This window comes from Haemaphysalis longicornis, unplaced genomic scaffold (assembly GCF_048455015.1).
Source record: "Haemaphysalis longicornis isolate Haplotype H1 unplaced genomic scaffold, Haemaphysalis longicornis Haplotype H1 scaffold_8, whole genome shotgun sequence".
In the NCBI taxonomy this organism is placed as follows: domain Eukaryota; kingdom Metazoa; phylum Arthropoda; class Arachnida; order Ixodida; family Ixodidae; genus Haemaphysalis; species Haemaphysalis longicornis.
Genome location: NW_027526445.1, coordinates 117,628,404 through 117,654,415, shown reverse-complemented (window position 1 = coordinate 117,654,415; position 26,012 = coordinate 117,628,404). Strand labels below are relative to the sequence as shown.

The 26,012-nt window shown below is 46.1% G+C and overlaps 1 protein-coding gene across 4 annotated transcripts in view; it reads left to right on the top strand.

Moving 5' to 3' along the window:
* LOC144149513 (zinc finger FYVE domain-containing protein 1-like) overlaps positions 1-23,842 on the top strand; it is a 56,870-nt gene extending 33,028 nt beyond the window's left edge. For 3 of the 4 annotated variants that reach the window (XM_077681119.1, XM_077681116.1, XM_077681117.1), the window contains 7 exons: positions 2,030-2,129; positions 4,623-4,723; positions 6,161-6,281; positions 11,065-11,235; positions 11,784-11,949; positions 14,131-14,253; positions 18,823-23,842. In XM_077681119.1, the coding sequence (XP_077537245.1) occupies positions 2,030-2,129; positions 4,623-4,723; positions 6,161-6,281; positions 11,065-11,235; positions 11,784-11,949; positions 14,131-14,253; positions 18,823-19,064 (1,024 nt within the window). In that variant the 3' untranslated portion in view covers positions 19,065-23,842. The remainder of the gene's footprint in view (positions 1-2,029; positions 2,130-4,622; positions 4,724-6,160; positions 6,282-11,064; positions 11,236-11,783; positions 11,950-14,130; positions 14,254-18,822) is intronic. The other variant, XM_077681118.1, reaches the window with a different exon arrangement.
* Positions 23,843-26,012: the final 2,170 nt, after the last annotated feature.

Here is a 26,012-nt window from a genome sequence, read left to right as displayed (position 1 = left end):
TTTAGAAAGCTTTATAGCACCTTTCCGCTGTTGGCCCGCCGCACCCCTCAACGCCGCGGCTAAGCCTACTACTGAACGGACGAAAAGAGGCGTAACTTTGAACCAGCACCTCGCCGGGGTGAAGTTCACGGGGCACGGAGGCGGGTTCAATGGACTAACAGCGGCGTTTAGTAGTGAACGAAATGAAAAAAAGAAAAAGTGAAAACCTAGTCTGCTATCATATTTAATGAGGCGTTGCGGAAAAAGCGCCGGTTTTACGACGACACGAACTACGGTCGGCTATCGAATTCCATTGAAGTCGGCTATCCGAAGTGTTGAGGCTCTTAATTCACACAATTTTCGCGGCCAGTTTTAGTACAAATTTCGCTTTAAGTGGAGAGGTAACTACATAGCAGTTGTTTCTGAGCGATGGGCAAGGTTTTTAAACCTCAATAACTGGTTAAATTAACTGTAAAATCGAAACCTCGATTTTACGAAATTCTCGATTTAACGAAATTTTCGCCCGCAAGTACGACTTCGTTATATCGAGGTTTAACTGTACAACACTTGATGTATGCAAAGTGAAATTTAATACGAAAATCTAGGTGGCTAAACATTAACGCTACTCAATGACCATAGGGTGAACCTGCGCCCCGGGGACTGAAACGGGTAGGCTGGTTGGGCTATGCGACCGTTAGCCCGAAGCTGCTCAACTGTTGCCGTGAGTACAGTCGTTCGTAAAACGCAGCCTGGGATTACAAAAATAACAATTTTAGCATTAAAACAGAAAAAAAACCGCCACAATTGCGGAGCCCTTCAATGTGATAAGAGTTTTAGTAGTCCGTCTGTTCCGTCGTGTACGTAGTTACCGTGCTCACCGGGACTCGTCTGGGCACTTGGGCATTCGTAGCCGTAGGGGGATCCAGTACCGATCCTCCTAGCGGCCGCCACGCCGAACTAAAATTGGCAGCAATGCACGCCCACAAAACGTCGAGCTTTCATAGAACTCGTCCACAAAAAATATCCTGGTACTGTAGCCCCTTCCGCACCAACCGGTCACCCGTGCCTTTCACGTGAATGTCACCGTAGCAGGTGTCGTTCCCGTGACTAATTCGCAGTGGTTGAAGCGCCCCTTATTTTTACTTTTTTTCATTTTTGTTACTCCCCCACTGGCTTGTATGTGCTTCCAATGTCAGCCTCAAATGTATTTGCCCCTTTCCCTAGAAAGCCCTTTTTGTGTGCACTTACGAACCCACTTCGAGCTGTTGAAAGAGAAAAAATAAAAACGCGCAGCTCTGGACAGCATAGCCTCTCCCCAAACAGAAAGCTGGGGGGGGGGGGGCCCTTTTGTTTATTTTGCCGGAGGCTACTGCCAAGAATGGCGGACCAGCAGCCCGCGCATGCGCAGATCGCTACTGGAAAAAGGTCCATTACCGTGCTCACCGGGACTCGTCTGGGCACTTGGGCATTCGTAGCCGTAGGGGGATTAGTTCCGCGGACCTGCCTTCGCCTTGTCCGCGCCTCCTCGCCCTTCCTAACTGCTCCAAATCAGGATTCTTCTGCTCCAAAATCGAAATTTTGCTGCTTCGAAAACTGCTCCCAAATCTGTTTGGGCTGTCTCACCCCTGATTGGTGGAAATAATTCTTATTTGGCACTAAACTTTCTGAGCTGTGAATGTTGGCGCCACTCAGTGTTTCAGCAGGACACTACCATTTCTGTGCAGGCCGAACCCGAACGTTTTAAAAAAGAAATATTTTTTTGGTCCGCCGAAATTTGTTCACATGACACTCCACTTCATGGCCTCGCAGCCGACAGGTACACTCGGGTAGACATTGCAGAGGTCCTCAAACTTTTGCGGTTCTCAGGGGTACTGGACTGTTTTGTGCCCTCCTCTGGGCAGCAGCAACTTTGTCGTGTGCTGTATGGTTAGCCTCTCTCACTGGCTGTACCGCTATGAATTGGCGGCTAAGCCTAACTGGGATAGATTTTTTGCAGAGGAATGCAGAGCTGGCTGCATCACTGGGTTAATATTTCCCACCCTGGTTGCAGTGCTCGGTGCAAAAAGACGGTCAACCACAAGGACAGCCATGCGTGCGAGGGCAGGTGCAAGTACCTACACGAGTACGACAACAAGGTACACCAGTGCAAGGTACGTCATCCAGTTACCCATTCAAAGGTTGAGGTTCCCCTTAAGCCCCAACATCTTCGCTACTTTGGTTTTCTGCATCGTAATGCAGTAAAGCCTCGATGTAACAAAGTTGGTGAAATTCGGGCTTTACTTCGCTAAGTTCAAATTTGCGAGTAACGTTAAGCATGAGTTGCGTGAGTCATTATCTGTGCTTGAAAATGCAACACTCGTTCGGCAGGCGCACTGACGCTGTCGCGAATTACCACCCATGTGGCGTGGCCACCAGCAACAACATGATGGTGGCGGCAACCATGAGGAGACACAGTTGGTTCCAACCACAGCTCATTACTTCTTGCCAGAATGGAACTCCTTGTGCAAAAAGTCACGTGCGTGAAAGAGCAGCTGATAATGTGGCTGAAAACAGTGCTACGGAACTTTATCCACGCTGCTGGTGAAAGCAGCTATCAAGTCTCTAAGTGGGGAGGCTTGACTGTTCAGAAAGTCAAGAGCCTGTGGCCCATTTCATCGCTCGTACATTGCGACAAGCCCATTTCAGTGCTTGTGCTTCCAAAGATCTTTGTGTGCATTCCAAAGGTTGCTACACTGCACAATGGTGAAGGCCCACACCCGAAATGGACAAACTTGTTGCATTTCATAATTTGTTTGAAGAGGTCGCACACCTGGAAAGCGTACATACTTGACAAGTGTGGCCCTCAAGAGCTGCTCCGCGACTGAGCCACTGGCTGCTGACCACAGGGGGGTGGGTTCAATCGCCTCACCCGGCAGCCATTTTCCTGATGTAGGGGAAAAACGACAACTTCCATGTGTCAAGATTTGGACACACATTAACGATCCCTAGGCGGTTTAAGTTACCCTACCACCCTGCTATATAAGGTGGGCACCTCATAACACAAGAGTAGCTTCGAAGCACAAAATGCACAAATATTTTTAGAGAAGTGCGTTTTCGCGGGAAAACGATAAGAGAAAAGACCGACCACGTGGCTGTAAATTGCAGAGTTCCCACTCGAATAATTTCTGCTCTTTTTTTGCTGCCTTCAGCCATCGAGTAAGATAAACAGCAATAGCTATGTATTGCTCTAGACATCTTTTTCCTTGGGCATATGCAGATGTGTCATCACTGCAGAGGCAAGGAGCGCCGTAGTGCCTGGTATAATACATATTAATTTCTGAGGACGCGTACACCGGACAACTTGACATTTTTTTAACGGATCTAAATGATGACAAATAGCGGAGAAAACTGTAAGCTTATGGTACGCTTGCGAGGAACTCCATTCCCCATCCTTGTCGGCACTACATATGTCGTGTTTAAAAAAAAAATTGTCACTGAAGAAGTAGATGACATGCAGAAAGACAGGCCAGTCCCGCACAATCCCCTTTGCCCAGCACTCGCACTTAGCACTTGTTTGCAGTTCTGTCTCCTTCACCGCGGCTTTGTTTTCGGAGATGCGCTTTCACTGACTATTCTAACTCGGCGAAAGAGAGTTTTGTCTCATGCTTGACGCGTCAGATTTCCCTTTCAGTTTGTAATTGCGTAATCTGTTGCTAGATTACGCAATTTGGTGGACGGAACGTGGGCTGTTGTCAGGCGATACTGAAACGTTGTCATGGTGACGCACTTAACTGTGATAGCTATCTTGAAATGCATTCCAGTGATCGCAGAAATAATGCGCGACTCAGAGATCACTTTTATCACATGAAGCTCACTTTTAACAAATGATTGCTGACAAAAAATTTTAGGGGTCCACGCAAATAAATTCATACGTAGCATTTATGTGGCTGCTGTATGATTTCTTTCTATGGTGCAACTGATGAAATACAGTTGACCGCTGGTATTTAAACGTGCCGCGGTAAATTGTCACCACTTAAACTGTTTTCCTTAATATCTAACCTAATTGCTGACAGTTGTCTTAAGGATTGCACAACTTTTATTGGAAAAACATTTTTTCACACTTAGCTTGTAATTTATTTCCCCGATCCGATTCATGAACTGGTTCGGTACAGGATTTAGTCAAAGCAGAACTGAACCGGAACAAAATGAATTTCCCTGAACCCGAATTGTAACTAAACTGGTATTTTTTTCCGTTTCGACACGCTGCTTAGAACAGTGCTTGGATTTATCATGCCTCAGTTTATCGGCAGGTAACATTTGTGAAAGGATGTGCAGGAGACTCACACTTTTAGTTGTCTACTCTGCATTGTGGTTGATCTCAGACTGGCTGAAATGGGGGTTTTATTAGAGCTTGCCATTCTACAAGAATGCAAGCATCATTTTTTAAAGCCCGTTCGACGCACGTTAAAGATACCGAAATGGTCCAAACCAATCCAGAACCCTCTACTATGGCACACCTCATAGTCCAGTTGTAGCTTGGGTGCATTAAACCGCACGTCAAAGGAAGGGGGCATGTTGAAATAGCCGCTTGAATTATTCTGACATGTTTACTCTCTGTATGCCAACAAAAATTACCCCATCACCGCCATTACCCCCGTTTGCAGGACTGCTACGAGAAAAATGGTCGAGAAGTCTTGCTCACACCTCAGACTGCAGCCAAGAACGACTCTGCACTGATGTCCTGGGCAAAGTATGCCTGGTCGGGGTAAGAGCCCCGTGGCATAAATTCCTGTCATGCCGCATTGTTGAGCCACATTGTTGGTGCGTCCCCCTTCATTAAAAGAAGCTGTAGAGAGTAACACCAGCTTTGTTATGTAGTTCCAGAGTGGAATGGACAGTGAAGTGATGTCTACTCGAATAGCTGTGTACCGAGTATTTTTCTTAACAGAACAGATGTTATCAAAGATTGGGCCCCAGGTTATCATGCTGCCTGAGCACCGTATTTGCACGAGCATAAATTGGTGGTGGTGTTTTTTTTTTTTTTTTTTTTTTTGAAATTTGAAGTTTGAAAACTGAGGCGTGCTGACATTGGGTTTTGAGTTTTGTGTGTGTGTGTTTTTTTTTTCGCCCTCCCTTTAAAAGTTTTATGAAGAAAAGGAAGGGGGGAATTCGATTTGTACGTTGGACGCGTGTGAGGTTGAAAGTTCTTGACCCGAGAGGCTTAATGTAGAACCTGATTGTTATATAAAAGCTTTCTTTCTTTTGGGTCTGTGGTAGTTACAGCCAACATGAGCCAACAGGAGTGTCTTACGCTCACATTCCATATCCTGTGGGAGCCCCTGACTTATTGCCCCATCCATGGGCTTTTTGTACCCTGTTTAAACAAGCGTGGGTTGGCTGGTCTCGTGCTGCAGAGGATCCACTTCTGGTTGGCAGTTGTAGGAATCATGTTTAAATCTTACAGTGGTCGGTTATTTTTTAATTTTTTGCTTTACGTGAAACACCTTTCTTTTTATCATTCGTGCTATCTACTTGTGGCACATTTGTGCATTATGAACAAAATTTCGGGTAGTTGTGTTTCCTTTAGGTCAGTTTCAACTCTTGTTTTGTACATTTCAGTGGTTTCATCTCTTTCAGTTGGGTTTGGCAACTTTTCTGGAATATTTTTGGATAGTAGCGTGTTTTGGTGGGTCTTGGTTCAGAGTTTTCGAAGTTTGGTGGTTTTGTCGCCTCTAGGTCAGTTTCAACTGTCTCGTAGCTAGCTGAATGAAGGCTGGCTGCATTAAGCATGTGTGCATGATGGTTGCTGTTGTCTTTTTTTTTTTTTTTTGCTGGGGTTGTATTGACGTTTTTATGTTAGTGTTGCCTGTCATTATTTCACTTAAGATGCTTTTTGTCCGCTTTGAGTAGGCTTCGGCTGTCAAGCATGTGCTTTTTATGGGTAGAAAAACTGTGCATGAGAGACAAGACAATAAGAAAAGGAAAGGACGGGCGCACCCGTCCTGTCCCACCCGTCCTGCGCCCGTCCTGTCCTTTTCTTATTGTCTTGTCTCTCACGCACAGTTTTTCTACCCATAAAAAGCGCATAACCAACTAGCCCAACAACATGCTGTGTCAAGCATGCCCCAAGCAGGCATGGGCCTTTTCAGGATACGGAATGTGAATGCACTGCCGTGCCCCCTTCTCCTTCCCCTGGTTGCAGGTACGTGCTGGAGTGCCCCTGCTGTGGGGTGATCTACCAGAGCCGGCAGTACTGGTACGGCAACAAGAACCCCGACGAGACGGTCACCAGGGTCGAGATTGTGCACGTCTGGCCGGACAGTGTGAGCGTGTGCCTCCTCACTCGGGGGTAGTCGCAGAAAGCAGACAGGGAAGCGAGCTGGGTCTGCCTTCTGATGGTGTGCAGCACCTGTCATGGAGAGAGAGAGAGAGAGATAAGCTTTATTTTGAAACCTGTGTCTAAAGGACTGCTTGGCTTCTTGGTAGGGTTATAGGGACTATAGTCCAGGCTAAAGTCCTGGTTGTCTATAGTCCTGGCGTGGTTTCAATGTGGTTCACAAGTGTGGTCCAATAGAGCTCTTCAAGCTCCTTTGGGGGCTGTGACCCATGCCTCCCAGCAAGTGGGGCGCTTTGTGGCAGGAATTGGTTGCAGGGAAGATCTCGGGGTGCTTTGTACAGTAAAAACTTGTCACAAGAGAGACTCAAGGGACCCGGAAAACGTGTCTCTTGTAACCAAGGTCTCTTGTATGCAATGTTGCTAACATGGGTAACATAGGAAAACCGACCAAACTGTCTTCGTTCAAATGTCTCTTATAACCACGTGTCTCTTGTAACAGTGTCTCTTGTAACGAGGTTTCACTGTATGTTTGGGCATGTCCAGAGGGTGTGTTCATTGTTGGGGTATTGGTCACAGTAGGAGCATTTTGGTGTGCCTGGAAGCCCGCCTATGTAGTGTTGTATGTGTTGTGTGGGTAGCGTTCCCGTTTGTGCTCGTCGAATGAGGACAGCGTCAGGGCAGGCAAATTTTCTGGGGTAGGGGAGGGTGGTTCTCTGGTCTCTGACGTCCCGTAAGTACTTTCTACGAGTCTGATGCATTTCTCGGCGGTCCTCTTTTGGTTCATAGTAGCGAGGCCAAGGGATGTTTCGTACTAATACATGCTAGAGGAAATCTGGGCGCCACCATCTAGGCGAGCCGGGCTTCAGCAAGCGTGCTGTCATGTACCGGGCAAGCACATTCTACTTGTTTGTGGTGGGGCTCGGGAACAGTTTTTCTTAATAGAAAAGTGAAGCACCGAGAGGTTTATTTGGAATGGGCTTATGTAAAAGCTTCATGCAAGAGGAGCAAGGAAGAAATCTTAGCCTTTTTGGTTTATTTGGGCTTCGAAAGCGAAAAGAAGCCATGCGGCCAGTCAAGCCAAGTAGCCGAAGAGCAATACTGGGTGCTATGGCAGTGCTTGCAACGGCACACAGCTGCAGCAACAGATTTTTTTTTTCTTAGTGTACTTTAGTACGAGACTCTGTAGTGCCCATGGTCTCTAAAACACGCATTCTAAACACACACAGTGGCAGAAGTTCTTTGATTATCGACACTTGAATGTAGGGGGTGGCAAAATATGCGGCACACAATAAATGCTTCGCTTCTTCTTGGCCAGGAGACGTAGAAAGTGCCACAGCTGCCTCCTGAGATCGTTTTCACACGTTTGATTTGCGATGCCTCTACCGCAGAAGGATAGGACATAATACGTAATCTTTCTCCTCAAAACAGAAAACACTTGAGTTATCTTCTTGGATGTTCTTTTCCCCGGGGCTTCTCCTCCAAGCCGCAGCAGCGCTGAGGATCTGACCCCGGGTATCCCCAACTGACAGACTCAGCTTCCGATACAAAAACTGTACATTTATTTACAGCCCGGCGGGCGGCTAAAAAACAGTACTCAGGCGGAGCTCGAAGACGACGGGCCGAGCTCTCCAGTGCCCGGACCGCGTCTCTCTTGTCTCATCTTCCCTTCCTCCTGCCGCTGACGGCCGGGGAAGAAGGAAAAGCCAGTCGTCTTCGTCGGTGGCCATCCCATGGGGTGGCGGTTAGGACATCTGGTGCGAGCAGGCGCGGACTTCCTCGGAATGCGCGGCGTTTCAAGGCGCCGCGCGACACGTGCATTTCATTTGTGCGCTGCTCGTCTCACGGCCCGCGCCAGTTGGTGCGTCGAAGCGCCCGACAACTTGCGTTGCTGTTACTCCCAAATTTTTCCAGTTGTTATTCGCCCCTCCCCTCTCTTTTTCTTCGTTGACTTTTTCACACCTCCCTCATGATGCCAAGGGGCAGCCTTGGAAAGATTAGCTAATGCCAGTAACAACATCTCTGAAGTAAAAGAATTGCAGGCTTGCAAAATGAAACTACTGTATTAAGCAGGATATAGGTCTTACCTTGTAGCTGAAAAGTGCAAAAAAAAAATACTTTGGTACTCAACATCGTTTTATTGAGGCTTTGACTTGATTCATCTCAGATTACTCATTAGAACTGTCTGAAATGTCGTCGGATAACTGCTTCTGGCTGGCTGTCGCCCACACAGCAGGTCGTCCTCAGTGCAGTCCAGGGGATCGCTTATGCAGCACTTTTGTTAGACACTCACAAGTCCATGTCATCGTGAAGCGAGCGCAAAGCATGGGACAAGCACGTACAGACTGTAGCAAGAGCCAGTCTGTGCGGGCAGCCAGCGAGTACCTTGGGGTATCCATTCATGGAGACATCGCACGACGCTCTGAGACAAAAGTCGCCACTTTGTAAAGCAGCACAGGTGCACAGAACAGTGCCCAGGCAACAAGGTCTTCCAAGCGTGGCATTCCGAGAGCTGCGCCTGCAGCTTATGCCAGTAGTGTACACTTCTTTTGGTGCCACCGAACTGGTGCAAGGTGGACACGTCGTCGGCTTCGGAAAACCACCCAAATTTTTCTTTTAAATGCTGCTGTAAATTGGCGCCCGGCGCCTAACTCGTTTTAGGGAGAAGAAAATAGCATGCACACGTTCACTGTCAGCAAGAGAAGCAACAAACAAAGATGGCGGTGCGTCCGACCGACGGTGGTGGTGATGGTGCCTTAGCGGTTTGGATGGGCACGATGGGCTGCCCAGTTGCCAGATGACAACAAGCATTATGCCAGTGACTGCTATATAGGTCGAGGGGTGACTTTTCAGCAAATTTTTCAGTTAAGAATCCCAACCTATATTCTGCCTTATACAGTACTTGTAATGGACATTTTAATTTTTTTCTTTTCCCCCGTTCTTCCCTAGTGCAAAAATGGCCATAGTGAGAATATTTACACGGAGATAAGAAAGTTTAAGTACAATGCACCTAACATGCTTTACAGCTACTGACTGAGTGCATGGGATCATCCCTTCGGGACTCTATAACAGGTTTATGTCGCTTGTAGCTTAGCTTGTGGCGGGCTCGTAGTTTGGTGGGGCAACTTTAGCCAGATTTCTTCTCGATGCATCACTGAAGCTGGGAAATGTAACCGTGCTAATATTACAACTAAGGGTTTCTTCGTCTGAGGCAAAGAGGAACTTGTGGCAGTGGTGCCGTCAAGGGGATACGTTCCAGTAGTGTTTGCTAGACTTTGTTTCCAGTTCCTACCGGTCCATGCCAAGGGGAGTCAACATGCTGATTACTCCTTATGAATGCTGCCCTACGTATGGCCTGAATCATGGCAGGAAAGGTGCAAGCCCTGATTTTACCACAGCCGATGTGGAAATTCCGAATTCAAAATATGGCAATGTAGTATCTTGTAAATGGAAGCATTTAGTTTGGTCTGAAAGGCCTGGTCTTTTGAATGAAGGAAGTCTATATGATTCCTTTGTGTCCTCCTCAATATGGAGCAGCTGAAGCGAAGTACAAGCGGGTTGTGGATTAATTCACTTCAGCCCAGCTGTGCTAAAAAGTTGCTTTCACGGTGACCCACCTCAGTGGCCTAGGTGCTGTGCTGCTGAGAACGGAACACGGGTTCAATTTCAGCCGTGGTGGCCGCTTTTCAAGTGGAGGCAAAAAGCAAAAACGCGGATATGTTAATATTTCGGTGCATGTTAGAGGGACCCTGCAACACTCTTTGAGCAGTGCAAGTGAACCTTTAGATTACACTGCCGGGATTACCTGAGCCAAATATGACACGTGCACATGAAGCGGTGAGCGCGCAAATCACTGTGAAAGATGAAGAAAAACCAACCGCACTCTCTTCAATTTTCCTCATTATGCACCCCTGGCATGGCCTAAGCGACTTCATTGAGGTCATGGCTGTCCTATTGGCTGTCGCTGGTCAACTTGCTTCGCGGCTTATTTGTCGTGTTTCCTGTGACGACCCGCTGTTGTCAGCGCTGTATGCCGACCTCTTCTATGTGTGAACGTTTACGCACAGTTTTGGCTTTCCTTTTGTGTTTCGAGTGCGCGCACGGAGTTTGAGCGACAACGAACTCAATACTCCCCTTTCAATGAGACCACTCAACAACAAACGTTTATTGCTTCAAAAACGCGCCCCACCAGCTGGAGCACGCGCTTGCGAGCAGGCAGCCATGCCAGCTTTTTTGTCACCAGACCGAAAATAGGACCCTCCACGTTGCCGAGAAAAAGAGAAAAATCCCGGCCTGTGATATATCGAAGGCTGTCGAAGAGAACGCCGCGAGCGACCCCCTCTCCGGGATAGAGTGCACAACTTTCGTTGCATTTACCATGGTCGAGTAGAGAGGGAACAATTATGCGCAATTTCTCATCGCGCGTAGTTCCGGTGATAGCGAACGGATTTTCACAATTCTTGCGGGAGGAGATTGCTGGGACAATAGACTTTACCGCAAAATATGTTCCAAGTAGTCGATGGTAAGTGCTGCAGGGTCCCTTTAAAGGCCCCCAAGTGGACACTCCACTACGGCGCGTCTCATAGCCCAGGTCGTAGCTGCGGTGCATTAGGCACGGGACATTTGAGAATTGGTTTCAGGGCGACTAATAGAATCGGTCCTGCTGGATGCTCGCACTGGGTGTCATCATCAGTCGGTGGCTGCTGCTTTCCTTTCCCATGGCACAGTGCTGTGTGTAAGCTCTGAGCGAACGCCTCTTCTTCTTCTTCCAGGAGAAGCCCCCCTCCCTGGAGCCGAACAACACGGCGCAGAAGGTTCTAGACGGCCTGCAGCTCATAACCGAGACGGTGACAACGTACAGCGCAAAGCCGACACGGACGCTCTTGGAGTGGGCAAACGACCAGATTGCACCAAACTACTGGGTCCCCAACTACCAAATTCTGGTGGGTAGGCCACCTTCCGGAGGGGGCGTGACATCTGCACATTTGTCTTGAGGATGGCGCGACTCTCTTGCTTCCAGTAGTGCGTGTGTGAGGGATGGGGTCTCGCACCAAAGCCTCAAAAATGTGCTGGTTAAGGGGGGGACGTGGCACCTTGACACCGAAAATTCACCGAGAAATCAGCTGTTCGAAACTGATTTTCTTTTTTTAAAAGGATACAAAACGAAAACTGATGCAAAACAAAAAAGGGTACAAAAACAAACATTGATGGAAGTTGAATGTGGCACAGTAAATAGTCTTCCAGGGAATGCCAACTGCCTCGAGTGGCAATTTCTGTAAGCTTAGAGGTATCAGTCTGCAGCACGAGAGGCCTTGAGGTGCTGAGGATAAAAAAAGAGGAATTTATTACTGCCTTGGAAGCTGCATAGTGTCACTAAGCTATCACCTGGTGCGCCATCCTTGCACCCTTTTGCAACAGACCAGCTATATTGAACACTGGCTGCCACAGTGCAGCAGCCAGCCGGCGTTGTCCCCCTGCTGCGTATTTGCAGAAGTGCCACAGCTGCCCCAAGACCTTCACCGCCCAAGAGAACAAGCACCACTGCCGCGCATGCGGCAACGGCTTTTGCGAGGAGTGCTCGTCAAAGAAGCGACCCGTGCCAGAACGGGGCTGGGGCACGGAACCGGTGCGGGTATGCGACGCCTGCTTTGACGGAGGTGAGCACCTTGGTTTTTGCCAAATGGTGACGCACGATTGTGAGGCTCAAGGCAAGGCTGAAGGCACGGGAACTGCTGCAGATACCGCTGCTTTAGGGCCAAGCTTATCCACAAATATCCATGTGGCTCACAGTTCCCAGGTAACGGACCGTGTAATTGCAAAACCAAGAAATCCCGGATCTTACTGTTCTATTTGGAGTATCAACCCCCCAGCTGTTGTTGCGATGTGTTTCACTTGAACAGGGTTGAGATGTGAGCACTTTGGCGTTAATGGAGCAGCTGTGCATGGTTGTGCCAAACTTTTCGGCCAACACTGTCCCGTGCCAAGTGCGTAAATTGTGCTAGACTTGTGTAACTGTGTTGTTCTGAGCCACAGCCGCCTAATTGTGCCTAAAGCGGGGGCAATTTGTCTTTGGTTTCAATGGCAATGCGTCCAGGTAACAATAACGGGTGTCTTTGTCTTAGCTGTGACTTGGCTGTCGGCCACACAAGCTTCCCCACAACCCCCCTTTTGTTTCCTTGCTTTGTGCAGGGAGGTGATACATTTGCAAAAACAGCAAGCAAAAGTAACAAGCATTTCTTGGCGTTTCATCCTCGCAGTTGCGTAGTTTGCACGGACAATGTCGCCGTTTTTCATTGCCAAACTATTCGCAGTCACGTGTGCCTCAATTCGGTCATGGCGTCCAAAAAGTTAAAAGTGGAATGCAAATCGATATTAAAGGCCAACTGCACTCAAAATTTCGATCTCTTGAAAACTCTATTTCCGTAGTCTACTGAAAAAGAAAGCAAGATACAAAATAAATACAACAGCTGTAATACGCGCGTGGACGCCGGAAGCGATCAGGAAAAATCGGCCATTTCGAAACCAAAATCGAGAAGAGCGCGGCCATTGAAGTGACGTTGCAGCCATCCAGTGAGGGGCCGGATGGTCAGCAGCTCTGGAGCAAGACTGTGCGCAAGCTCTACGTACGCATTGGGCAGCAAATGGGTGAAGCGTTCGCAGCGCAGCTCAACCTTTTGAACAATATGAAAGTGTAGGTAGCAAAGGAAGTCTTAGTCAGAATTTTTGAAGAGTATTTTTACAAGCTGAACAAGAAAAGAGAAATGGTGCCCGTGTTGTTGCCTTTGTCATCAGGGGCCACAAGAAGGTGCAGGTGGCGTCATAAGTAATTGGAACAAGGATTTTTGATTATCACAAAACATTTGTCTTACTAGCTTTGACAGCCATTACCGGCTTCCAGGAAGCTCTTTCTATTAAGGAGGACTCCTTTAAATGCACACTAATGCAGCCAGGCAGTTTACAGAAGAAGAAATTCCTGTGCATTTACGAGGCTGTGTTCTAATTACCGTATTTATTCGATTATAAGGTGGTTACTATTGTAAGGTGAGGGTGCAGTTTGGAGAGTAAAAAAAATACCCATATATATATATACTCACACACTGAGCTTCGAATATAAGGCGGGGTATAACTTTGAGGCTACGGATTTCGGAAAAGCCTCTCCTTATATTCGAAGAAATATGGTACTTTGGTACTTTTGATGGCACCTGTACATTGTAAGCCAGGCCAGGTAAGAGTGGAACACTTCCATCAGCTAAGGTGGCACCCATGACTGCACGTGACTGCAGCAACAGGATTCACTCTAGTAATATGCTAGTGTGGGTGGCTGAAGCTTGGCTTGGGATTTCATGATCTATGGTCCAGAAAACACCCAGGAAATGCAGAAGGCACAAGGAATTTCAGCATTGTATGCTGCGTGGGGTTTTTAGAATGGCTGCCTGGCGGGCCCGCCGCTGTGGCTCAGTGGCTATGGTGTCGTGCTGCTGAACCCAAGGACATTGCGGGTTCGATTCCCACCCGTGGTGGCCGAAACAAAAACGGCCGTGTGTTCGAGGCTCCACTCGTGAAGCCCTCCACTACGGCTCACCTCATCACCTGTGTAGCATCGGCGCGGTAAACCTCCTGATCAAGCAGAATGGCTGCCTGGCGTACAGGCTCGAGTTAGGGCCAATGTATGCAGCGGCAACGTGGACGAGTTCTCACTGCTCATAAATTGCCTCTCATTGTGTCACTCTTGCACATATGTCGTTTGTTGCCAGAACTCTTATTTCGTGCCTGTGCAAATGAACAGGCATTTAGAAAAAAAGGGCATATCTGACCGCGGTTACCTGGGCTTTGTGCAGAAGGAGACAGTGCAGTCAATGGAGCGAAGGAGACGGGGGAATCCGAGGTGACCGCGCGGAAGGTGGGCGAAGTCATCCGCAGCACTTTCGGGGTCGTTGCCACGGCAATGGAGTACCCCATCGGTGAGTGCTTTTCTTTCCTCTCGGTTGCGGGGTTCATGTTAGGGTGGAAGGAAAAAAGATTTTTCTGTGATGGTGAATCGTTGATAGGACTAAGGTGCACTTTATTATGTCGGGACTAAATGGTTGGCACGTGAAAACTGCCTGTAATGGAGTTACAAAATTAGGAGAAGAGAGACGGAGAAAAGAAGTGAAGGGAGGGGGCATTGATGTGACGTGCCGTTGCCAGAGCCAAAATGCAAGGTTACTGCTGAGCAGAAAAGCCAGGAAATGTTTTAAAGCACAAGATGAAGGCTGAATTCGGGGGCGAACAAAGGTGGTGAGCCAAGGAAGCCTGAGGCGTTGGAAGGGCTCATAAAATATCACAAAGATCTTCACTCTGTGTTTTGGACACAATGAAAAGCAGATCGGTACCAGTGCAGGATCACAAAAGCATAGAGGTGTTGGCTTTTGCAAATTTGTGCCAATGAAGTGGGGTGATTTCACTGGCAACATTAGCGGGTGTTCACTAAGTGGTGAGGATTTTAAACCCTTGGCATGCATTCTCTGCTCACTGTGGAATGCTCGTAGTATGGGGCGGCAATGTACAAGAAGTGATGCGGCTTTTGCAAGAAACATGGTGCCTGTGTGATTGCTGACAGGTGTTGGTAACGGGACCACTTTGGTCATGGTATATGTGGTTGTGCCCAAAAACATCGACTACAGTACAACCTTGCTGGTACATTTTTAGTGGAATGCAGTGATGTGTAGTCTGGGAAAGGCTATTGCTATATGAACTTACAAATTATATATACAGTTAAACCCCAAAGTTGAAATTTCTCAGTTCTTTACCTGGGGCATTTCCTCCAAGCCACAGTGGCGTCAAAGATCTGACTCCTGTATCTCCTTGCGAATGACCAAGGGCGTCCGCAGAAGTTTTTGCAAGGGGGGGCATCCATTAGCTGGGGGGGGGGTACGGTTGGATAGCACCAAAACGGCGCTATTTGTGGTTACAAAAAGTACAAACAGCAAATTAGAACAAGACTTGGAGGATATACATGGATTTTATTAACAAACAAAGAAATAAAGTTAATAAAGAAAATGCGAAAAGTTACTATCACAGAAGAGTGGCCAGTCTCGCTGCGTGAGGGTTCTTGACTCACGCCAACTGATCAACAGCACACAGCACAATACGTTCACATACATAGAACTGCACTCCATCAATCTTCCTTGAATAGCAGCTGCAGATGCCTCTGGTTTTTCTGGGCAAATTGCGAGATGACACTTGTGATGAAGTCTGTTGAAATGGCTCACGCAATAAAGATACTACTCGCCTCCCTGGGTTTCAATGCAGTACAGGCGTACAAGCGTTTCGAGGGGCTGATTTATAGGTTTTGTTTCGGGGCTTAAGTGGTGCCGACATTTCACAATTTCGAAGGAAAGGGTGCTCAAGGTGATGGGACGGCACGGGAGGATGTTACGTATACACTCTCCCAACTAGGCGTAGCGGTGAAGATTTTTTGCTAGATATAGCTGCAACTTTGTCCGAAAACTGAAGTTCTTGCGGTAAGACGGCATAAATCTAGACTTTAGAGAAAAAAAAAAAAAAAGCGAAACCTTTTAGAATTGTTCGCTATCTTGAATAGCCAGCACAGGCAGTCTGTATCACTGCCGTCACATGACCGGCAATGTTAGTCGGTGTCTAAAGTGCAATGTTGACTGCAGTCCTGAAGTGCGTTCCACGCGGATGCGCAGGACCTGAGTGTGCTAATCATTTGAGTAGCGTGGATTGTTGCGCTAGTTGGTTCACGTACATAATTAAAAAAAAAACTTTGCATTAAAGGACGGGACAAAGGAGAGAACGTTGGTGTCGTTCTCTCCTCTTTATGTCCTTCAGGGCAAAGTTATTAGATGCGATGCTGAGAGCATCTCTTGTCGGCGGCCCTGTCCTTCCTGCGTGCATCCGTCGTCTTCGGCGTCCGCACTCTCCTCCGCTCACCCCCTCTCCTCTCCGATAGCGAACATTCTTTCGCGAGCGGCATTGCATTGGATTGGATTGGATTGGCTTGGATTGGATTTTGATTGGATTTGATTAAAGTGGATTGTGTTGGATTGTGTTGCGTCCTAGCCGCGGCAGACGCACTGGCGCCGGCGCATGCCTAGGTGAGAGCTAACACTCTCTCTCAACATCTGCGAGTTTGCGGCCCAGCGCGCTCTCACTCCGCCGGTGGGCGGCGCTGCGCGCGGTGCTGCGCATGTGCAGTACTCTCTCTCTCCGCTGTCTCCTCTCCTTTGGGCGCGCTGCGCATATAACCGGTGTGCCGCTCTTCGGCAGCCTTTCGGTCGACGGTTGCTCTCCGCTTGCGCTTGAACCCCCCTCAGCGTCACATCACACCAGTGTTCCTGCGAGGGGAGGTGGGCGTAATTTTTTAATTATGGGCCAACCAAGTTGTGCAGCTTTTTTGTAGTGCATAAAAATATCCGAATTTTTAAGGGGGGGCAGTTGCCGCCCCCCCTTAAGGGGGGACACTGGTCTTAAAACAACTTCTTTTAATTTTCAAGTGAACTCTGTGAAACTTGTCAGTCTTGCTGCTTTTTTCCCACTGATTTCAAATATGCCAGTATTTTTTCAGTTGGTCAATTAGTTCCCAAGATAATTAGAGATAATTAGCCATTTTTGCCCCACAATTAACAAAACAGTGTTGGTCACAGAACTGTAATCTTTATATTTTCCATTACTATGAACCCTGCTGAATGCAATCTTGGAAACAGTTTTTTGATGCATCGCTTGGAACTAATTTTACAGCTCATTAAACTTCGGTGTTTGAAATGGGCACTGAAAATGGTTCCTTGCCACTGGTGCTACCGAAGTTTAATGAGCCGTAAAATTAGTTCCAAGCGGTGCATCAAAAAACTGTTTCCAAGATTGCATTCAGCAGAGTTCGTAGTAATGGAAAATATAAAGATTACAGTTTTGTGAGCATTACTGTTTTGTTAATTGTTGGGGCAAAATGGCTAATTATCTCTAATTATCTTGGGAACTAATTGACCAACTGAAAAAATACTGGCATATTTGAAATCAGTGGGAAAAAAGCAGCAAGACTGACAAGTTTCACAGAGTTTACTTGAAAATAAAAGAAGCTGTTTTAAGACCAGTGTCCCCCCTTAATGGACGCCCATGGCTCCATGTCATCGTCGGAATAGGCGCCAGAATTGCCACTTTTTATTCAAGTGAAAGACTTTCCGCTCAAAAACACTCATGGCGGCAAAGCACATAGTAAATAAACAGAAGGAAAAACGAGAGTCACGGTATTCCCAGCAAGGTGGAAGCAAGGGCCAAGTTCTGCGAAGCTGTGGCCATCATTTCAAGTCGACGCAGTATTAGTGTTTTATGAAAAATGCATGTTTTACTTGGGTTGGGAGTCATGTGGCCAAACGGGAGATGGCTTGAAGTGGTGCAACCACTTCAAACCGTATGTGTGTGTGTGTGGTGTGTGCATGTGTGCGTGTTAATTTCGTTACCAGAAGAAGTGGCCATCATTTTCAAATCTGTAATGTAATTACTGACTCTCCACTTAGTTAAAGAATTAGAATTGCCCATTGCAGGGGCAGCAGGCAACTCTTAGTTCAAGGTTGTAGTACAAAGCTTTTGTAGAAATCTTCGCGCTGTCTGTGTATGCCACACACTGGGTAAGATTAGGAGCCCAGTGTTTCATAATGTCCCAGCATACTGTGTCCTTAGGAAGCTCTTGAGAGCCAAGAATTTTCCAGGAAATCAGTTGTTTGTAATAATTTTATTTCTTTCTGGTATCGGAGTCCCACAAAAACGTGCCTGGGAAATATTACAGCTGTATCCTAAGTGTCTACAAAGCAGGTGCAGTCTTTTAAATGACCATTTTTGCCCATTTTTCTATAACCCTTGTCTCATTTTCTGTCAGGGCCAGCTTATTTTTTCTTTCTTTTTTTTCCCCCCGTGGGTCAGCTGTCACCGACATTATCATGCCATGTACTGTTCAAATTCGTGTAACCGGTACTTCTAGATCACAAAGGGTTATACCTGAATTATTCTATTTCTTTTTATTGGTTAGGCTATGAAAAGAACTTGTTGCAAAGAGACAGCAAAGCATGATAGCAATGCCACGTTACATAACTTAGGTCATGTAGGCAAGAGCTGGCTGCACATTTGTACACAGGATGGTAAACTACTGGTCTCTTTTTTTCATCTGCTCGAAGCAGTTCTGAGTAGCTCCAAGCAGCTCCGTATTTTATTTGCCCATTAAACATCCATGACAGGAGCAGTTTTGGGCTGCTTGGAGCTGCTCAGAGCTGCTCTGAGCAGGCGAAAAAAAAGAGACCTTACACTAGACATTTAAATCTTGAGCACACGGGTTAAAAAATAGCAAAATGTCGACAAGATCAGTGTCCCCCCCCCCTTAACATACATGCTTTGCACATGCTTACAGGGTTCGTTCCGCATGCAGCTGCGTATCCCGAATGCCTGTATACCACCTGCGGCAGTCTGTTGTGCCTGTGGCTACGAGTTGATTTTGATTGTTGTGAGAGAGATACAAAAGAGAACTCTGCTTTATAAAGGATCTGTTCTAGGCCTGATAAAGGATTCAGCGCGGCCGGCCTACTGGACGGCGGATGCGGAGCTGAAGCAGTGCGCCGTGTGCAAGAAAGAGTTCGACGTGCGCAGACCCATCCACCACTGTCGCAGCTGCGGCCGCGGTGTCTGCGACGCGTGCTCCACGGCGAGGCGGCCGGTCGTCTCCCGTGGCTGGGAGGGCGCGGTTCGAGTCTGCGACGATTGCGACAAGAGGGAGGAGTTGTGATGCGCCACGCTGGAACTCGCCTCCGAGGGTGAAACTGTGCCTGTATTCGATGGCGGCTCTCCTTAGCCTGGTCATTTGGGGCAGGTCTAGCTGTCATGTGGCCCTACATGTGGCCTGCAGCCATTGCTGGGGTCTAGCTGCTATGTGGCCCCATATGTGGCCTGCGGCCCTCCGAGGCCAAACTGAGTCCTTGCATTGTGGCAGACACTAGACAGAGGTTTAATCCTTACAGGGAAACCGTGCCTCCATTCGACGTCAGTCCCCTGAGCCAGGTCACTGCAGGTGGCTACTGTTATTACGTGGCCCTTTATGTGGCCTGTCGTCCTTCGGAGCAAAACTTAGTCCGCGCATTCTGGCAGACATGAGACAGTGATTTCAAACCCCGTACCTGTATTCGATGATAGTACTCTTAGCCAGGTCATTGCAGGGGGCTGGTTGCTAGGGAGCCTTTCATAGTAATATATATATGTGGCCCCTTATGTGGCCTGTGGTCGTTTGAAGCAAAAGATCGCGCACAGTCTCACTTCAAGAGTCTGCATGCCACGTAGGGCCACATAGCTGCTTGAAATGCCACTTTGGTGGCTCCTTGTGTGGCCAGGGCAACGCATTTTAGTGGATGCTAGCAAGTGGTGCTGTTGCAGCCGTGACAAAGCCCTGTATGGCCCGTGTTTCAACAGGCCGCATGGCACTGGAGGCCGCATAAAGATTGTGGGCCGGTTTTAGCACTGTTGTCGTATGTGATCTCTTTAAGTGAGAGCAACACGCTGTGCTTTGCAGTTGACGTGCGAGACCTGCTCCAGCGGTGCCTAATGGGTAGCGGTGTGGTCGCACTTGTCCCTGTTGGTGTTTTGTCAGACAGTTTGTGCAAGACTTATTTTATCCCGAACCTCAGTCATTGCACCTTGCCTGTAACACTGTGCAACCGAGTTTATTTTGGTACGTGACAGCAGTGTTGTGGAGAAACATTTTAAAGCTGCCTCGTTGCAGTGATCAGTGTTTTTTTTTTCTTTCTTTTTCCTTGCAATGGCAGTTGGAGTAGAAGTTAGAAGAACATATTTTGGTATCTAGTGAAGCAAGAGTGGCAAAGGCCACCCATTTGGTGTATGGGAACATGTGTTGCCTGAACGCTAATGGCCAACTGCGCCGAAATTTCACCTCGGCCAAATTTATTTTTTGCTCGCTGGTTGCAACTTCACTCTGGTTTCAAATTCAAATTCTGGTTTCAAGATCACCATTCTAGCCCGTCGCTTGCGGTGTGCAGGCTCATATTTCAGCTCAAAAGCTAGTTTTCAAGAGGTCGAGATGTTCACTGCAGTTGGCCTTAGGTAGTAATGTTAGTCATGTACAGGACACGAGGCTCGCAAGTTTTTAAAAAAAAACTCCGAGGTCTTGGTTGGCATTCTTTGCGGTGGTTAATGTTGAAGGCTGTGTTGTGCCATCATTCCCTCGGCCCGCATCCCGGCACTCCTGGGCCAGCGACGTCATTTTTATGCATGAAGGCTGTTAATGTTTCAACGTTGCACTTCCGGTTTTGCTTTCACAAAATGCGCCGTGTACAGGCACATGCTTTTATTTTTAATTTCTGTTCTACTGAGAGTAAATTTGGTGTTATTTTTACATTACAGACCCTGTTTTACATACATTAGTCTTTTTTTTTGTGTTAGATTATTTTTACATTACAGATCCTGAACAGTGACATAGAAAACCTATTTTGGTGTTTAGAAATAAGTAAATAGTGGAAGAGCTGGGATTACTGCTATGTGCGAGATGTACATATATGACCTTTTTATTGATAGCATAGCTCCAGCGAGGTAGTGTTTCCACGTATTGGGGTGTTTGTAACGCATTCACAATGTCATCTGCCAAAATGTTTCCTTTCTCTTTTTTTTTTTTTTTTTTTTTTTGTAGGAGCAAATGTGTACAGACCTCATTAGACAAGACAGATGATTTTAAGCGCACACGTGTGGCTTTAAATTTGTTTTACTTTTAGGCTGGTTTAAATATATGTGTTTATATTTCAGAAAGCGTAGCAGGTGATCTATATAATTTTGCAAGACCCATAGCTGTTGTTTTTTAATTGAATGCTTTTTTTAGAAACAACCTTTTTTGATGGAATCAAGGTTTAAATGTATGCTGCCTTGTCACTTCTGTGAAATGGTATCCGGAAGGCCTTTTGCTATTTTGAGAGTCTTTCATTTTGGCTTTCATGTGGCTTAGAAAAAAAGTTTTGTCATAAGAAGCAGTGTTTTCACATTTGTCTTTATTTTCCCTTTTTGTTGGCACAAAATGCTTCTCACATGATCTATTGGAAAAATATCATGACCTTAAAGCAGAAAAGCTTTTGTTCAGCTTTGTGGGGAGTTGGAGCAACTAATGAGCCACTTTAAATCATTCTCGCGGTAATCTTTTTCTCCTTTGCACCAAAATATTGCAGAAACATTTAAGAAAAAGCTCCAAAAACCTGTTTTTGCCTCTAGGAGCCAGGCTTGCTAGACTAATCGCTTCCCTATGTGGGTACATGAAAAAACAAGAGGCTTTGTGTCCACCCACATGCAAAAATAGGTTTTAATTTGGTTGGAAGAAAAAACGAGGGCATGGCTGTTGCCTGTGATATTTTACAAAATAACCAGACCATGAGTTCTAATTTGCATGGAAAGCTTGGGGCAATCAGCCAACCTATCTGCACCCCCCCCCCCTCCCCCACTCTTTCCTTAAAAAAAAAAAGCTTATTTTTAAAGTAGCTCATTGATTGTTGCAATTCTCCGTAAATGAACAGGCTATAGGTGTATTTAGAACAGAGTTCTACTTACTGAACGGATTCTTTTTCGTGGAAGTTGTTGGTAGCTTCGTTGTATACATTCACTTAAAAAAAAGTAACCTCAGTGGAGTTTTTTCTCTTTCTTTTTGTTTACCTTACATGTTTTAGTAAAGAATATGGTAAAAATCAATTATAGAAGCTTTATATATATCGCTCAGGAAGTTTTGTGCTGCCTTTATGGTAGGCTAAAATCACAGACATCCTTGAGGATTTTTTTTAAACATATATGTATTTCTTGAGTTCTCAGAAACGGAATCTTTGTGCACTTTTTGATATTTTTGTAAACACTTTATGCAATGACTATGTACTCCTTATGTTATCCAGTGAGCTTTGCTGTATAAATGGCTTTGATGTGAACATTTTGACCTGCACACTTGTGAAGTTTAGCAAAATGGGCCAAAGTTTTTCAGCCGGGTAAAAAGAAGCTCTTAATTGTAGCGTTGATGTGAACTCATGCTCACAGTTGTCCTTGCTCATTCTTAAAAGATCAAATCGTCACCACTGTTGTGTAATAATAGCAAAACACGAAACATTTTCGGGGCATGCTCCGGACTTGTCATTGAAGCTTCCACGTCATGTACGAAGTGTGGGTACTTCTACTACACCTATCAAAAAACATCTCTCTAATCACTGACATCTCAAACCACCTTTGCTCAGTTTTTCGGTTGGCCGTAAAATGTATCTAGGCGAACTACGGTGGCTTGTCTCTTTACACGCACGATACCGCAAAATGTTGAGCCTAGGGCTAGTTGTAAAAATAACAAAAAGAAAAATAATGTTCAAAAGTGGTAAAAAAAATTGTGAAATGTGTGCCTCCTCTTTCCGCTTACCATTAGAACTCGGTAGTGCTCAATCTAAACAAATTTCACTTTTTCTCTGAAAGTACCAGTTGTAACGAGGCACCCTTTTGTTCTCACACCATAGTAGGATGAGTTGGTTCGAGCACTAAGTGCTTCCTTGTGTTTATATGAATATTTTCGGCAGAATTATTAAAAACTGTTTACATTCAATATTAAAAGTCTTCGTGTAGACTTTTAAGTTCATTTGAAGCCTGCAAGCATGGCTGATGCCTCCCCAGATTCTATGTGGCGCTGGTGCTAGATTGGGACGCTGTTACTGCTGGTTACACTGTTGATGGTAACAAACACACAGGGAGAACACATCTGTTGTGTGCGGGGGCAGGTCTGGCTGTTGAGATTGTAGGAGTTCATAGTTCGTGTTATGTGCACTGACTGTTTCTTACATACGGCTTGTACATTACACCTATCCCAAAAAATTGCTCAGTGCATTTATGTGTTAACGGAACTGTCATCTGGTCATTTTCTTGAGGAAACTGTACCAATTGAAATGCAAGTGCCCAAGAAGGTAGAGCTCACATTGCCACATCAACAACACCATGTCCCATAAAATGCCATTTTGATAGAGTGTGAGGCAGCAACCCAAGAATGGAGAAAATGAGTTAGTGAGCAGGCGTATCGAAATTGATGCGAGCAAGCAAGTGAGAACAATTAAGTAGTCTAAAGGCAACCATTAATGATCTGCAGTTTACTTGTATTCGTTACCTGTACATCCACGTGCACTGGCCTCTTCTTTTGTGCTGTTAGCTGTTCCTGTTTATATAAAGACTGTGATGAAGCCAAGTTTCAGTATTCTGACTAGGATTTTGTGAGCCACTTTGCTGTTGAGAGTTGGTTCCCCCTGGCTGCAAGTTCTTCGAGACAGTGCTGGCATGAATTTCTCATCTGGGGATGTTTCCAGAAAGTGGAGGAATGCATCGAGTTTTTTCTGGGAGTCATCAAATCATCTCCTGCTGCAGATTTGGATGTCCCTCACAACATGTCGCCTACACTTAACAGGTGTTCAGGCTGCAAAAGAAAATTGGCAGAATTTTTTCACTCGTCCCTCTCCTCACTTTTCGTTTTTTTGTAAAAGCCTCAAAATAAATGGTGCTTGACTAAAATGTCTTTCTATCCGTGCCCTGCCTATGCTAAACTCTTACTGATATCATAGCTGCGTCATTTAAGGGCTTCCACGCAGTCTACTAACTATTTACGCATGTTGCTTGCACCTGTGTCATCTGTAGCTGGCATTCCTCAAGGTAAGTAATAAAGCTTTTAGGGATCTGAGCAGGCGTTGTGATAGTTTGCTGGAGATGTGAGTCTCCAGTCAAGAGAAAATGCAGCATTAATCCCTGGTCTGACGATATAGTAATTCCTTTTGTGAAGAAAGAAGGAAGAAAGCTGCAATATCCAGTCATGCAAAGTTTGAGCATTGACAAATTCACTTCTGTAGAGCTACAAATGGCAGTGCATTGCCCTCTGAGTACAAGCTGAAGCTGTGCTTTGCGCAGTGTGTGTTGACAACATTCGTCAAGGTTTCGTTTTCACCTTCAAGTAAAATCGGCCTAGTTGTAAAATGCTCACACTTTCTTCGCTTACTCAAATTTACACTACCTGCCATAGCCTACTATTAAAATCAAGTGTCCAAAAACTTCAGTTTTTATCTTCTGTGTAATATACGAGAGCATCTTGGTAACTACCTAGCAGCAGTGATTCACAGCGGTCGGCAGCGATGCCTTGAGCCTTGCCCCTGCATAAGTGGGCTGGACCCTTGGCTTGGCCGTGGATGGTTTTGGCGCAGAACTCGAACTTGTACGCAGCGTCCACTCAGTGATGCCATGTGTTGTAAGCGGTCGTGTGTAGGTTCCCTCTTTCGAGTTTGCTGGGATCAACGGCTGCATATGTGCTGGTGTGCTCGTGAAGGAGATGGGCATTCGTAGATCACTGCCCTGTGGGTAACTGTTATGTTCCACCTCTTCCTGATGTTGCTTGAGTTTGTTAATCAAGCTAAAGCAGTCAACGTATTATTAATGCTGCAGTGTGCAATTCTCATAGCAGCTGTCGGGAGTGTGGTTTTCAAATTGTTGGCCTTTTTTTAAGGGTGCGTCATCTCACTCATTAGACAATGACGTACATGCCATTGTCACTTTTCAGGAAGGTTTGTTATCTCGCTCCCGTAAAGGGCATGCCATTCAGCGGACTGACAGATGCAACGATGCCTCATTTATACACGTGCAATGCAAACGCCCACGTTCAGATGCTCCAAACGTGCATGCGCTCGCTTGCTAGACCTGCATGTTGCAGCTATGCTGCGTATGATTAGAGCCTTTTTTTTAATTTTCAAGTAAACTTTGTGAAACTTGTCAGTCTTGCTGCTTTTCCCACACTGATTTCAAATATGGCATTATTTTTTTAGTTGGCCAATTAGTTCCCGAGATAATTAAAGGTAATTAACCATTTTTGGAGGAACAATAGACAAAACCGTGTTGGTCATAAAACTGTAATCCTTACATTTTCCAACACTACGAACACTGGTGAGTGCAATAACAATTGGTTTTTCGATGCATCGCTGAGAACTAATTTTACTGCTCATTAAACCTTGGTGGCACCACTGGCAAGGAACCATTTTGAATGCCCATTTCAAACACCGAAGTTTAATGAACTGTAAAATTAGTTTCAAGCGATGCATCAAAAAACTGATTGTCTTATTGCACTCACCAGGGTTCATAGTGTTGGAAAATGTAAGGATTAGAGTTTTATGACCAACACGGTTTTGTCTATTGTACCTCCAAAAATGGTTAATTACCTCTAATTATCTCGGGAACTAATAGGCCAACTAAAAAATAATGCCATATTTGTAATCAGTGGGATAAAAGTAGCAAGACTGACAAGTTTCACAGAGTTCACTTAAAAATTAGAAGAAATTGTTGTAAGAGCAGTGTCCCCCCTTAATCATACTGGCTAGGTAAGCCTGGCAGGAAATGTACTGCAGTAGAAGGAACAATAATCGGGCTAGTTGGTAGCTGTTCATCTTGGTGTTCAAAAGCGCTCACAACGCAGGACGAAGACAGACAGCGCTAACTCGCGAACTGTTGGTGTTTTGAAAAGATGCACAAATATATACCAACTACACCTCGCGTGATGCATTCATCCCACCCAAGATGAAAATTATGAAAGCAATTTTCCAGACCCAATATACACAGAGGTGCACGTGGCAGGCAGAAGGGGAGCGCTTTGAAGAAGCTAACAACACAAAATATCAAATATCGCTATTTACGTAGCGAATGGCAC